This window comes from Coturnix japonica, chromosome 3 (assembly GCF_054131305.1).
Source record: "Coturnix japonica strain WE chromosome 3, WE-NBRP24, whole genome shotgun sequence".
In the NCBI taxonomy this organism is placed as follows: Eukaryota; Metazoa; Chordata; class Aves; order Galliformes; family Phasianidae; genus Coturnix; species Coturnix japonica.
In genome coordinates, this window is record NC_140665.1 from 57,311,199 (window position 1) to 57,326,204 (window position 15,006).

The following is a 15,006-nucleotide window of genomic DNA, read 5'->3' on the forward strand; positions in this document are numbered from 1 at the left end:
GAGAGGTGGCACAGACTTAATGAACGTCACTTCAATGGTTACTCTCTTGACATCTTTTTCCAGTGTGTGTTGTGACATATTATTTACTGCACACTACTCACACCTTGCTCTGAAGAAAAGCAAGGATTTCTTCATTGATGTTTACAGGGCTCATTATCACATATACATACACTTCTCATACATGGATATATCTTAATCTCTCATTTTTTTTTCCTTTCTTTGTTCAGCCCCACTGAAGCACTTATTATTGTTCTGATTCACATCTGCATTTATTCCAGTTCACTTGTACACCCTGCTCTGACACAAATACTTCAGTTGAAGCCTCATCTGAGCTGACCAACACAACTCTCTCCCAAATCTTGGATATACAGCACTCCTGCAACAAATGCTGGAATTCAGTTTAGATTAGCAGAAGTATCATGACAACATGGACTCATGCTGCATTTGCAAGCCACAAGTCCAGCACATACCAAGTCCTTACCTTAACTGCAGAGCTGATGAGCTGGCTGCTCTGTACTCACCACCTCTGCATTTGACTTTTTATCATCTGTTAGTGCAGCACTTTACTCCTCCCTTCATCAGATTTTAACATCTCGTTTTGAATTCTAATCTTGCTGTCTAAAGATCCTGCATTCCCTCCCACTGCAGTCATCTAGGTGGTTCATGTGTACACATGATGCCATTGTCTAAGTCAGCAGTGGAATTGTTGAAGTTTAACAGACTCAGGACAGAAGCCTGCTAAATCCTGTGTTATAATGAGCTACTGACACCTATTCCTTGAATGTAATTGTCTGCTGCCTATGCTCTCTTCTTGCTAAAGCAGTAACACCTAAACTATACTTCTTCAGCTTCCTTAGAGGATTGTGAAAACAGTGGGCAGAGCCTTATATAAGCCATGTTCCATTGCAACCCCTGCCCCTAATCCATCCTCTATGACAGGTGTTGGTGACAGTTTAAGGTAGTTTTCTTGACAAACTCATTTTTGATACTGTCATTGTGCTATTGTCTAGATGCTTAAAAAGTAACAGGTTAATGCTTTTCCCTAACATTAAGTCATCTCTGAGGGGAGAACCATCCGCCTCCATCATGCCAACAACCTCTCCCTGCCTGCACTCTTCTGCCTCTTTCCACATGTATCTTTCATCTTCTGGAATAAGGCATCATACTACCCTCATTCATTTTCAGAGTGGGCTCATCCCAGGAACTGAATTTGAAAGGGTTCCGCGTGATCATGTAATTAAAGAGAATGTGTGAGACAGCTGAATGAAGGATGTATAAGTAGCATAACTGTTGCTGCCCTAATCTTCATGCCTCTGTTAGTTTAATCGTCAAATAGATTTTCTTGTATATCAATATACATGACAGCGTACATATAGTACTAAAATGTATGCATTTACCTTACTGCTGTGGCATCTTTATGTTTTTATTTTAAAATAAACAAACAAACAAACAGAAATTCTCCCACTTGGGATGACAACTTATCTCTATAGAAGCCACAAGCAGAGCTGAAATTCTGCAGAGCAGTCCAATAGTATTTCAGGACAAGATCCAAACACTGCCAGCATACAAAGGAGCAGGGGGTAAAGCCCCTTAGCCCCATATAAAATCTCAGCTCAACATGGCATGACTTTGAAATATTCAAGTGTCTGGGCCCAGGTCTCCCAGAAGCACACTACTGCTCTACAAGAAACCTGGTACTCCTCTCTTCTCCACTGCCTTCCTCCTTCATGTCCGAAAATGTTAACAGAAATAATATGAGAAGGAGATGAAGTGGTAAGAAAATCTGGTGGCAACAGGCTGACTGTAAGACCATTCAAATCCGCCACTGCCACAGATGGGGTAAAGAGCAAACACACCAGACTGTTGAACATATGGGGAATTACAACGATTATCTAGATTCTATAAAGCAGTTTCAAGTGTCCATTCTGAATGAAAGCAGAACTGGGATTTGCATCTGGATGCTGCTGGTGAGCATCAGCCTTAATGCTTAAGCAACAGAATTAAGTCAGTGTCTGATGTGTGTTTAAATCAGCATTACGGAAAGGGACAAAGGTAATGCATGTGCTTGATCACTGAAATAAAATTATTTGGATTAGGAAAAAAAAAAATGAAGGAAGAAAAAACAGTGAAAACATGCCTTTTTACAGCTTATTCCTCCAACCATGACCAGCACTGGAGTAGGAGAAAATATTTTTAAACCAGGCCATTCAAGTGGTAAGGTTTACAGTGAGACCCCTTCAAATGCTTGTGGACTCAGCCTCTTGGATAAAGGGCTAATGAGATAAATACTACCCATCTGCTTTCCAAGTGTTACTCAGAAGCACAATCACCAAAGGGTGGGGGGTTGGTACTGACAGGGAGGAGAAACAAATTCGGTAGCAGTCAGTAATTAAGGGCAATACTAAGGGAAAAACATGCTCTATTACAGTGAAGAGATGATTTCAGCATTAGCAGAAATTTGACACGCTATACAAAGCACAGTAACATGACCCGAGAAGTACTGAATTGTTGTTTTTCTTTCCCTCTACCATCAGGAACCAGCATACTGGGTATTTACACATCAACTCTGATCCCTGATGTAAGGATCCAAAGCACTGAAGCATCAGTATTGTTCACCAAGCCCTGGCTTTGCCTTTGTTACATAAGAAAGTCTGAGGAAAGAACATAGGATGAAACAGAATACATGCATGCCACATGGTGCACAAACTCCTCATCGTGAATCTCTCAAATATATACTATACAGCTATGAAAGAAGAAAATGCACTAAGAATTAACAGTGGTTGGAAAAAAAAAAAAAAGTGAAAAAAAAAACCAAAAACCAACATATGCAACTGAGCCTGAGGCTGGAAAAAAGGCTACATCATAAAACCAAACAAATTCATGAGCAACACAGAAGATGACATTAGGACTATATTCAGTATTTCTCATACAGAAGAGTGAGAAGGCATCAAAAGAAAGAACAAGCATATATAACAGGAGAAGTTTAAGCGTATGAGGTCAAGCAGCTCTTAGCTTATGTTCATAAGCTAGTTGCAAGCCACTGGATTTCCATTTTCAACTTTAACATGGAAACAAACATTGTAAGGCAGATCATACTGTGATGAAGATTTTCCTTTTTCAAATTACACCTACTAGCAAGCAGTAGTATTTTTGCAGAGGTTTTGTTTGGCTGTGTGTAAAAGATAGATATGACTCTAAAGATTTCAGAAGATTCTGATTAAGAAATGAGTTGGGAAAAAAAATTTCATTAAAAACCCCAAAAGGATTTGAAGTACTGTAAAATGGATTAATACAGTGAAAATGACCAAAGAGTAAACGTACATTAGTATCTCTAACAAATGAGACCTTTATTCTAATATGCAAGCCCATTTACTTCATCACACACACACACACACACACAAATCAACTCCCTTAAACACACAAGAAGAAATTCTATAATCCTGCTGCCAAACTGAAAACTTAAGTGTTGATTCACAGCCTACATTTTCTTCTTTCATGCTCCCACTTTGAGGAACATTAGGATTAATACTTTCAAAGATACACCAGTATGTGAAGCCTGACATTTAAGTACTTAAATGGTAATTCTTCCCCTCAATCCCTGTTATTTCCATCATAGTTTATCTGTCTCTTCTGATGAGACAGATCAAATTAAATTAAAAAAGAAAAAAAAGGCAGTAAAAGTTTGCTAGATAATAAAAATTCATCTTCAGAAGGTGGTACTACTTTTGCTGGTTCCTTTGCACATCCTGGAAAAGATGATAAAAAATAGCTTGAAATATTTCTTTATCATCTTTCCACACATATTCTCCACAGTATGTTGTTTTCCTTAGATGATACTTGTGTCCATAATACCCGTATGAGTAAAACTGGGTTAATAGAGACCTTACTGCAGTATTGTGTTCCATTTTATTGAACATTTCCTTCAGTTGCTAAGCTGTTCCAAAAGGATTATTTATTTGTTTATTGATAAAAACAGGACTTGAGTAAAAACATTACTTTCATTCATTGTTACCTTCTTTTTGGTTCAAAACAACGAATGCTTTAAAATACTCCAACTACTTGAAATACCAGAACACTATTGTAGACCAAAAAGAGAAGCTGATAGGCTTTTATATTGTTTCTCCTCAAAGTAAGGGCAGTAGAAACAGTAGCTCCTATACCTCATATCTCCAAACTTCTTGCTGATAGCAGTTCCTACATTGCTGATAGCAGCTGTTGCTTTTTGTCCTGCATGGCTCAGGGTCTCATGTGTCTTCTTGTACCTGGAAACAAAAACAAAGAGCAAAAATAATAACATGTATTTTTAAGAGAGATTATAATGCTCTGCTATTTGTTCCCTCTTTCCTTATTTCTACATTTTAAAGTCTCTAAAAGGCTAAGAAACACAGTAACTTGCACAAAACAAATCACAGAGATGCCCACTTCTGCACAGCTTTGTAAATGCAGTTTAATCCTAATGTGAGCAAAGAGCTCTTCCTCTCCCCATTGCATTTAGTGTCTTCCAAGAGAGTAGGCACAAGCTGTTTAAAAGCAGAATGCTGTGAACTGTTGAACACCTGATTTATACAGTTTTTGTAAATTCACATCAAATAAGAATTATCTCAGCAAACACCAACTCTCTGGCACAGAGGAATCAGGAAACATACAACTCTGCTCTCTCATGTATATACCGATTAGAAACACACATATACACATTAGGTAAACTTCAAAATTATTTACTAATATTTCAGATTAGACAAAATAGATCTCATCTGTGTGCTACAATTCCTGTAGTTTTTAATTTTTCAGACTAAAGGAAGAAGCTTTGATAAGAGAAAGATGGAAAAATCTAGACAGCGAATGTCTATTATAGCTAAATAGCACTGATTCCTTTCTGAAGTCACTCAATTTATGTATAGCATATACATTCAAACACAGAACCTTCTTAATTTACTGATTTAGGATATACACTCTGCTCTACAAAGACCCTTTGGAATGGTTAATTTGCATCCTCAGAGTAATCAATAAGCTTTTTCTGCACAGATGCTTTTTTTTTGCTGAATAAACTAACTCTAAGCACGTCAGAGGTTTCCTTCTAAGGAAATTATCTGAAACTCCCAGTGACGCAGACAAGCTCATAATTGGAAATACTGACCTAGTAACAAAAGCAGAGCCTACCAGAAAATTACTCTTTGTACCCCGTGGTGTGCCTTGGCAGAGAAGAACTGCAGAAATGATCATGAAAAATTCAGAAGTACAGTTCCATCGGTCCTAATTCTCCTTTGAACAAGTTTTGTAAGATTGCAAATATGTACCAGTATACACCAGAGATTAATGCAAAAAATCCCCCTGCCTAATTGTTAAACTGGAAGCAGAGTGCTTTCTTCTAACTTGTAGTCATATGAGAGCTATATAACCTTGTGGATATAGGAGAAGTAAGAGAAGTCCACCATTCACAATACAGAACATATTTTTTTTGTCAGGCCCTTCTAGCCTTAGCACCTTTTACTGCTGAAAGTCTTTTGCTGAGGACTATGCTGTAAAAACCACAGGTCAGAAGGAAGATGCCTGAACAATGTGGTATTCTATAAAAAATATTTTTCCCCAATACAAATACTGGGATTTTATGTCCCTAACCCATAAAATAGCTTAAGACTGCCTAACAAATTCTAAATCTGACAAGTGGAAGGTGCCATTCTTTGAAGGATCTTGTCTGAGTTTCCAATGAATAGAAGAACAGCCTAAAGGAAGGATCTTAGACTGAGGTACCAGATCTCAAAGAGACCTGTTTGTTAGATAACTTGAATTAAACTCATGCACTAATTCGAAATGGTAACGAAAGCCAAAACACTGCAACAGAAGGAGCACTGGTTATGTTGTTTGTTTGGTTTTTGGTGTTTTGCTTTTTTTTTTGTTTGTTTGGTTGGTTGGTTTTTTGTTTTTAATTTTTCAGAGTACAAAGATGATCAATGAGATACTTTCTACTGGGTTTCCTTTCTCTGCAGCCCTGCTGTTTCTGACTGGACACAAGATTGCAATGCTCTTATTTCACTGAGGCCTCATCCCACAGTTTGACTAATTTAACCTCTGTCATTCTAAGTGGACATATTTTCGCCTCATAGAATAAAGAGACACTAAAATAGATGTTAATGATGCCTCATTCAAACTATGACCTTCTTGGTAAGTATTGTCTACAAAATTCTGTGTATATACTCAGTGAAGTAGATAATCATGTAAAAATCTATCTAGGGACTAATACTATTTAAGCACAAATTGACATTAAGAAGTAAAGTGCTTGACAGAACTCATTCTGAGATTTTTTTAATTTTTATTTTTTAACAATACACTTTGTAGTACACTACATGCATGGACAAGTTTATGTTTATGGGACAGTTTCTCCATGTCTTGCCTTTGTGCTGCAGGTTCTTCATATTGCATAAATCCATTGAGAGAATAGTCCTGGATGCTTCTATACATCAGAGAGACAATTTCCAACTATGAAACAGGTGAGCTTGTTAAACATTTCTGAATCATAGAATTGCTCAGGTTGGAGAAAACCTTAAAACATAATCAAGTCCAACCACAACCTAACCAAACTACCCTAACTCTAACAACACTCCACTAAATCAGGATCCTGAGCACCACATCCAAACAGCTTTTAAACACATCCAGGGATGGTGACTCAACCACCTCCCTGGGGAGCCTATTCCAGTGCTTAACAACCCTCTGTAAATAAGTTTTTCCTGATATCCAACCTAAATTTACCCTGGTACAACTTGAAGTCATTTCCCCTCGTCCTATCACCAGTGAGAAGAGACCAGCCCTGCTCTCACTGCAATCACCCTTCAGGCATTGGAAGAGAGCAATAAGGTCACCCCTCAGCTTTCTTTTCCCCAGACTAAGCAGCCCCAGTTCCTTCAGTCACTACTCATAAGGCATATTCTCCAAGCCCTTCACAAGCCTTGTTGCCCTTCTTTGGACCTGCTCCAGCACCTCTTTATCCTTTCTATATTGAGGTGTCCTAAACTGAATGCAGCACTCAAGGGTGGGTGCTGAGTACAGGGGCAGGATGACTTCCCTAGTCCTGCTCACCACACCATTCCTGATACAAGTCAGGATGCCACTGACTTTCTTGGCCACCTGGGCACACTGCTGGCTCATATTCAGCTGACTGTCCATCAGCACACCAAGGTCCCTTTCTGTCAGGCAGCTTTCCAGCCACTCCTCCCCAAGCCTGTAGGGCTGCCTGGGGTTATTGTGACAGAAACATTAACACTGTTGTGGCCAGAATAGTACCTTCATCAAAAAAGACCTCTAAAGAACTGGTTGAAATGACACTGACTATGACATTTCAACAGATAATATCCACATACTTTTTTTCTGTTAATCCTTTAAATAAAAAGACTTTCTCAATATTTCTACTAGAAAGACATGGAGACTACATTTATGTTCCTAATACTTCTGTTGTTACACAACGGCACAAATCCAGCTAAGACTGTTATGCAACAGGTCTTTTTTCAGCATTAACTAGCAAAAAATGACCTTTGACATGAACTCCCCCATTTCCTCTAGTAACGCTGAAGGAACTTTAAGGAACAAAAATGCAACAGAGGTAAAACGCTGAGCAACAAGGAATGCCTGGGAGCACAGACAAGAAACAACAGCTTCCATCACCAGCGATTACCATAAAAATCAATCTCCACCATCCTTGCCATGATGGTGATATGCACCATTCATACCACCATGTCTTCTTCATAAATAAACAACCTTTCCACAGAGCACACTTACTTTCTGTGATTAATTATGCTCTTTATTTATAGTCAGAAGAGTATTTGGGTTCAGATTTTTTTTTTAATAGTTATGTTGTATTTACACCGCTCATTTTATACCTTGCCATTGTCACTATTTTAATACTGACAACCTCCAACATATTCTTTCTCATCTCTGGGAATCTTCTCAATTGTATGCAACACCATTAATAGGAGCCAGCAGTGTTCAAATTTTTAGGTGATGCATTGCTTTCATACAGTCACACGTCAGCATCATGGCTATAATTCTAAGAACATGCCACATGTCCCATAGCACCAGCAGAAGAAGAAACAGACTAACTAGATACAGGAGTTGCTTGATTTATTCAGTCATAGAATCATAGAATTACTCGGGTTGGAAAAGACCTCAAAGATCATCAAGTCCAACCGCAGCCTAACCATAGTACCCTAACTCTAACAACCCTCTGCTAAATCATATCCCTGAGCACCACATCCAAACAGCTCTTAAACACATCCAAGGACAGTTACTCAACCACTTCCCTGGGTAGCCTAATCCAGTGCTTAACTACCCTCTCTGTAAGGTAGCATTTCCTAACATCCAACCTAAACTTACCTTGGCGCAACTTGAGGCCATTTCCCCTTGTCATGTCACCTGTCACCAGTGAGAAGAGACTTGCCCCACTCTCACTGTAAGCATCTTCCAGGTACTGGAAGAGAGCAATAAGGTTTCCCCTCAGCCTCCTTTTCCACAGACTAAACAGCCCCAGTCACAGCAGGAATGCCTTTGATGTTTGTGTGGCACCTAAACATACTCCACAGCACAGGACAATTACTTATAATGAATAAGAAGGATCAGATTTCATGCTTTTTTACCTACATCTTACTAGTCAAAACTTACACTGTATTTTGTAGGCAAAAAGATTAAACAGATACTGTATCTGAACTGTAGAATTGCAAATCAAGCTCATTCTGACTTTACAAATATTAACTTTTTCCAGATGACTTTCACCGAAGAATTGAATCCACAAACTTCTGATTATAATTTGGATTTTAAAATACGGAATATCCTTCACAAAAAAAAAAAAAAAAAAAAAAAAAAAAAAAAAAATTCAACAAGACTGATATTATTAGAAGTTATCATAAAATATGTTGATATGGCACAGTTAATTCTGCTGATACACTCTTCCTAAAACACGTAAAAGAAGCTTACATCTCCAGTATTGTAACATACTCTGCTGACAGATAGATTTATACCATATTTTGAATGCATTTTTACCTTCATATAAGGCATTTAGGTCAGACTATCATACGACAAAACTGTTTCACTAGCTGATTTTAACATTCAACTACATTAAAGAAGATTATTATTTCATTCTCGCATTATGTCTTATGAAATGGTGTTTCATATAAAACACAGTTAAGCAGCAGACATATAAAGAGGTCAGAGAAATAGATGTTTAAATGGCAAACATCATCTGCACGATAAGACAGGATAATCATACTGTGTGGTATTTGATTTCATCTCGACTCAATGCAGAACAGCCCTTCATACAGTAGAGTTAAATCTAACCAGCTTTCATAGGCACAGTGTATGAGCTCCTGACAGAAGAAAACTACAAACACAACATTCATATTTTGCATGGCCATCTGCACATTTGACCTACTATCAAATTAGAAAGATTCTAAAACCAGCTTCCATAAAATACAGCAACAAATACTGCCAATCAGTACATCTTCATTCAGCATTGTTTCTCTTCATAATGCTTGCTTGCAAAATCAATTAGTTTGAGAAACCAAATTCTGTGACAGAGCTTACAAAAGATGCAAGAAAATGCAAACAATTAACAACAAAATCACATAGAGCAGAGCCTGGTAGCACAAGTCACACCCTATGGAGTTTGCCTCTTCTTTCTTTTCAAACTGTTAGTCAGATTAAGAATGACATTTTCTGGAATCAGTTTAAAGCATCTGGGTCTCTGGGAAACTCTCAGCTAGAAAACTATTTTGCTGTTAATTTTCTGTGAAAAATAGAAAGTATTAAATAAATTACACTAGTACTAAAAAATAGATGTATATATGAATGACAGATAGTATGGACTTAAAAGTTAATATTATCTGTACGTATTCTCTAAGAGCATTCATATTCCCATTCTGCCTACAAATGAATTCTGAACTGTTTGGTTTAAATGCTTGCCTGAAATTGCTTCCAACTTCAGACAATAACAGATTTACTTTTTTAGCATTCCTCATTCTAAGAATGAATTGAAACCATGCTGGCCCCTTGATGGGTGCAGCAAATGCCTAAATCATTTAAAGGAGCTATGCCCCAAGTAGCTCCTCTCCTAAAGAGAGATTAAGGGCTGAGCTAAGGGAACAGAATCTCTTCAGGCTCCATTGAACCTGCCTCCAGCCAGAAATCTGTGCAGCACGCAAACTTTTAAGTTAGAGGAGGGCAGATTTAGGTTGGATGTTAGGGGGAAAGTTCTTTACTATGAGAGTGGTGAGGTGCTGGCACAGGCTGCCCAGAGAGGCTGTGGATGCCCAGTCCCTGGAGGCGTTCAAGGCCAGGTTGGATGGGGCCCTGGGCAGCCTGGCCAAGTATTAAATGGGGAGGTTAGTGGTCCTGCCTTCGTGGGGGGCTGGAGATTCATGACTCTTGAGGTCCCTTCCAACCCAAGGCATTCTGTGATTCTGTAAATTGCTGTGTTCAGCAGGTAGGAGATAGCTGTGAGTCAGGAAAGATGTCAGGCAACAGTGATAAATATTCTGTACTGTCCTGCAGTGCAGTGTAGTCTTCAAAGTCATGGAAAACTCTGGGGATGCAACTGTGTGAAGGGTATGACTTGTACAGTATAGCATAGAATGGAAGAGAAACAAGCAGTTGTGATACAGTTATTATCACGGTAGAAGAGACATAATACATTGTCTCAAACATAGAAAAGCTTAAGACATTCCAGGACAAAGCTTCAGAATACATCACACCTTAAACTGAGCCACTAACATTGTCTGTGGGCTCCATACAGTAAACTAGATGAAAATAATATATACAGATTAAATATATCCCTGTCTCCCTTTTCCTTTATTTTCTTTCCCCTTCTCTCTTCTTCTTACCATCTTTCTTCCCCCTTCCTGCTCTTTCCTCCACTTCTTTTTTTTCTTTGCTCTCTTCCCTTTCATTTCCCTACCACTTCTGTTTTCCCTTTTCCATTTCATTCTTCCTCATCTTTTCTTTCCCTTCCCTTATTTTTCCCAGTCTTCATTTTCACTGAATCTCTCCAGGATATTTTAAATCCTGGTCATTTCAGAGATTCCAGTTCACATTTGTGCCCCCCCCCCCCCCCCCCCCCCCCCATACTAACATAAAATTTACAGATATCTATAATGAATGTACATATTTTCTAGAGTAAACTCATAATTACTGTGAATTTTTCTTCAATAGATCTGGAACAGATCACCCAAAGTGCTTATGGAAATCTCACTAGCTGAAGCTTCTGATCTAAACCAATGTACTTTATTTTCATTGTCCCTTTCCTGAAAGACTATGTTTACTTCAAGTCCTTTCTCCAATCTTATTTTCCATTAGGCCATCCTTCCACATTCAAGGCCTGAGATATACACAGAAAGGTGGCCCAAAAAGCCAACAAAGCCAAGTCTTTGAAGAGGGTGGGAACATTGCCTGGCCTCACCCAAAGGACACTGAAAATTACTGGAAATGAAAGGCTTCTTTTCTTTTATAGAGCTCACACCCACACTCAGGTAATGTACTTGCTAAAGTCAACACGCCTGTTTCTTCACTTCTACAACCAGTACATGTACTTTCAAATTTAGAGAAGAAAATGACAAAAGGTGATTACGTATTACAATGAACAGAAACACCCACATTTCTATTACTACCACTTGTAGCAAGTATGTGTGTGGGAACATGTTATACTAAGTTCATAAAAGTCACAGTAGGCCCATGGTTGTCCAGAAATTATAGCCAATTTCCTGAAAAAAATTCTAAAGCTCTGGAACACATTACTATGTATTTAAAGTTATACTAAAGGAGGCTCTGAGTACTGTAGATTTGAAGTCCAAAATGCATGCAGAGCAACTACTGATTTCTATTTTCTCATCGCCTAGTAGAAATTTAAATTACAAAACATGAGTTCACAATATTTGTGGAAACCCACACTATTATCCTCAGGTTCCCTATCAGCAGAACTAAGCTGGTACATATAGCTTTCAATGAGTAGTCAAAGATGTGATCCTTATTCTGTTTCTGAGGAAAAGGCCAAGTCCATGTTGAATGCTCCCTTCCCAGATCTCAGGCAGATGTTACATATAAGAGCAGAGCAATACTGAAGCCTTCCTAAGTGAGCTACAAAAGTCTGCCAGTCGGGCGCTGCCTTGGAAACACACTGTTCAGAGTTAGCACTTACAGCTCTCCTAATTCTGGTCACTTAATTTATGCAGTTTTCTGTTTCTACAAGTGACTATTTTGTCTGTGAGAGCAAAAGAAGAAAAGCTTGTTTAGAAACACGGTTTTGTCAGATTCCTACCTACGACACTTCCATTTTCCATCACCTCAAAGCAGTCCCAATGCCCCAATTCAGATTACTGAGTATATAGGCTTTGAGACATTTGACTGCTACAGAGCCCCTGAAGAGAGAATAGGTTTTCTTTCAATTTTTAGCTACTATAATGACTTATTAGCCACTAAAGAGCATCTCCCTACAGTAATCTTAATGTCTAGGGTATTAGTTTTTGTGTTTTGTGCTTCTAATTCAAGCAAGATTGAGAAGGAATTTATGGGAACTATTAGCGTGAGTGAGGTTACTGGTGGATTGTTTTACAGATACAGCTGCTGCTTAGAAACTCAGTAGCCCTGAAATATTTCCCTAGAGTATAACACTGTACCATCCTATTGTTTTCTTCTGTGAGAAGAACAGTAGCTTAAAAGCTGAAGGCCAAAGTTGGGCACGGTTACAACTCATACAATTGCTAAAGGTGAAGGTGCCTACAGACCTGTGTTTGCTATATAGCTATCTCTATGAGAGAGAGATGAGAAACATAAATTAACCTTTGTAATATTCTCCATGTATTATGCAAAGCAATTTTGTAACTGCATTAAAGAATAGGTTTTCATTCAAGGAACAATTGGATACCAAGGAGTGACTGGATGTTGTGTTGAGGGACATGGTTTAGTGAGAGCTATGGGTAATAGGTGAACACTTGGACTAGATGATCTTTTAGGTCTTTTCCAACCTTGGCAATTCTATGATTCTATGGTTCTATAATTTTTTATAATATATATTTCTGACCTTGACTAGAAAAATGGGGCAAGGGGAACCTAATCATGTTCAACAAAGGGTTGACTACTGACTAGCAGATTGATGGAGGTAATCTCTTTCCTCTGCTTACCACCAGTTAAAACCAGACCTGCAGTGCTGGGTCTTGCTGTAGGCTCCTCTTGCATGAAGAGGACATGAATATATTGGTGAAAGTTCAGAGAAAGGACAAGACGACAATTTAAGGAATGGAGTATTACTCTTATGAAGGGATGCTAGAAAGTTGGGTCTGTTTAGCCTGGAGAAGACAAGACTTGGGAATTTATATGTATGAAAACCTGTAAGGGAGTGAACAAGATACAAGACATAATCAAACATAAGAAAAAGGTTTTTCACTGAAAGGGTGTTTGAATATTGTAATCAGCTGCCTTAGAGGCTGTCGGCTCCAACCTTGGATTCAAAACTAGACTAGATATAGTCCAGAGAACCATGCTCTAGCTCACTCTGCTCTGGGCAGCTGGACTGGATGATCACTAGACATCCAACTTCAACTACACTTTAATTCTGCATAAAAGTAGCCCAAAAATTCTCTAGAGCAATCATCTTATCTCTATGCACTACACAGTAAAAATCTTAAATGCAGAAGAATAGAGACCACTGTGGAAACTTCACTGAATCATCACCAATCAAAAAGATTTAGATAAGCAAACATACTGTGTTCAGGTTACGTAAAACTTTTCCTTTGTAGCAGAACATTAATAAGAAGAGCTCAGCTGTGGTCTCTGTAAATGTCACTGTGAAGACATTTTTAATGATTCCTTAACCTAAAATAAATAACCTGCCAACATTAGCTTGCTTCTGGAATTCAAGTAAATGAATAAGATATGTTTAAAATACAAATAAAACCCTTCATTGCTAGAAGCTAACATAATATCCACCCACCTCTATTCACTGCAATACTGATCTTTAAAAACCTGGTGATGGGGAATCGTTCCAGCTCATGAAATGACATTAAACTCAAGACAATCACTTGCTCTTTAGTTACTGATATCCTCTATAGTAGAATGTCTACCTTTCCCTAACTCAAAGATTCATACCATACTGATAAAGGCTACTAAAGTTTCTTTATCCTTGTGAAAAGTATCAATACTCAGAACGAAAACTGAAAAGGTATCTCAGAAAATGCTACAAAATTTCAAGTAACAATTTAAGCTTGTATTTTGAAATTCTGCTTGTGTCTCCCAGTAACCACAGCTTAGGTGCCTTCTGCTTCTCTCTCTTAAAGTTAGTGCATCTAGAACACTCTCTCCTGGAACTTGAGGGACAGAATCACTGTTGTCTAGCACAAGTGCCTCTGTTAATGACAGTTTCATGAAAATTAGATGGGATTTAGACCTACCTGAAAAAAAATCTCCAAAGGTTACAGTTCGGAGTCATGCAAGCCACAATACCTGCTAACTGGTTTATGCCTTATTTGACTTCTTGACTTCTAGCTTGACTGTAATTACTGTCACTGAAACTGCTCTGCTCTCTTTGGTACAATGAGACTGCTTCATCGTGGGTAATGTCAGTGCCCTGCCTGCCTCATCACTTGTGTGAAGTAGCTCACTCTTGCTCCTCCATAAGAGTCTCAAATTCAGTTGCCAATTGCAAAATAAATAAATAAATAAATAAATTTTGAAACTTCTGTCAGTTGCAAAATCAAACACATTTGTGTTTTTTGTTTGTTTGGCTTTTTATGTGGTAGATTTGGGACAGATCCTATCACAACCTCCATATGTATATTTTTAACTCCTTCCTTACACAAGACTTGCACTAATAGCTCTTGGCAGTAAGCTGTAACTCAAATAACCTCCCTTCCTTGCCCCTTTCACCCAGGCTCTTAGGCATTTTTCAAATGCACCTTCCTGGAAGGCAGTAACTGAGTTAGACTGCAGGCTTCCACAGTAAATTGGTCTGATTCTAGAAAAGAAAGTTCACATTAAACT

General features: G+C 38.3%; 1 protein-coding gene across 5 annotated transcripts in view; it reads right to left on the bottom strand.

Annotated features, from left to right (window-relative positions):
* The window catches only part of TPD52L1 (TPD52 like 1), a 48,734-nt gene that overhangs the window by 9,639 nt on the left and 24,089 nt on the right, over positions 1 to 15,006 (bottom strand). For all 5 annotated transcript variants that reach the window (XM_085541740.1, XM_015858778.3, XM_085541739.1 and 2 more), the window contains exon 4: positions 4,161 to 4,262. In XM_085541740.1, coding sequence (XP_085397866.1) covers positions 4,161 to 4,262 — 102 coding nt within the window. The remainder of the gene's footprint in view (positions 1 to 4,160; positions 4,263 to 15,006) is intronic.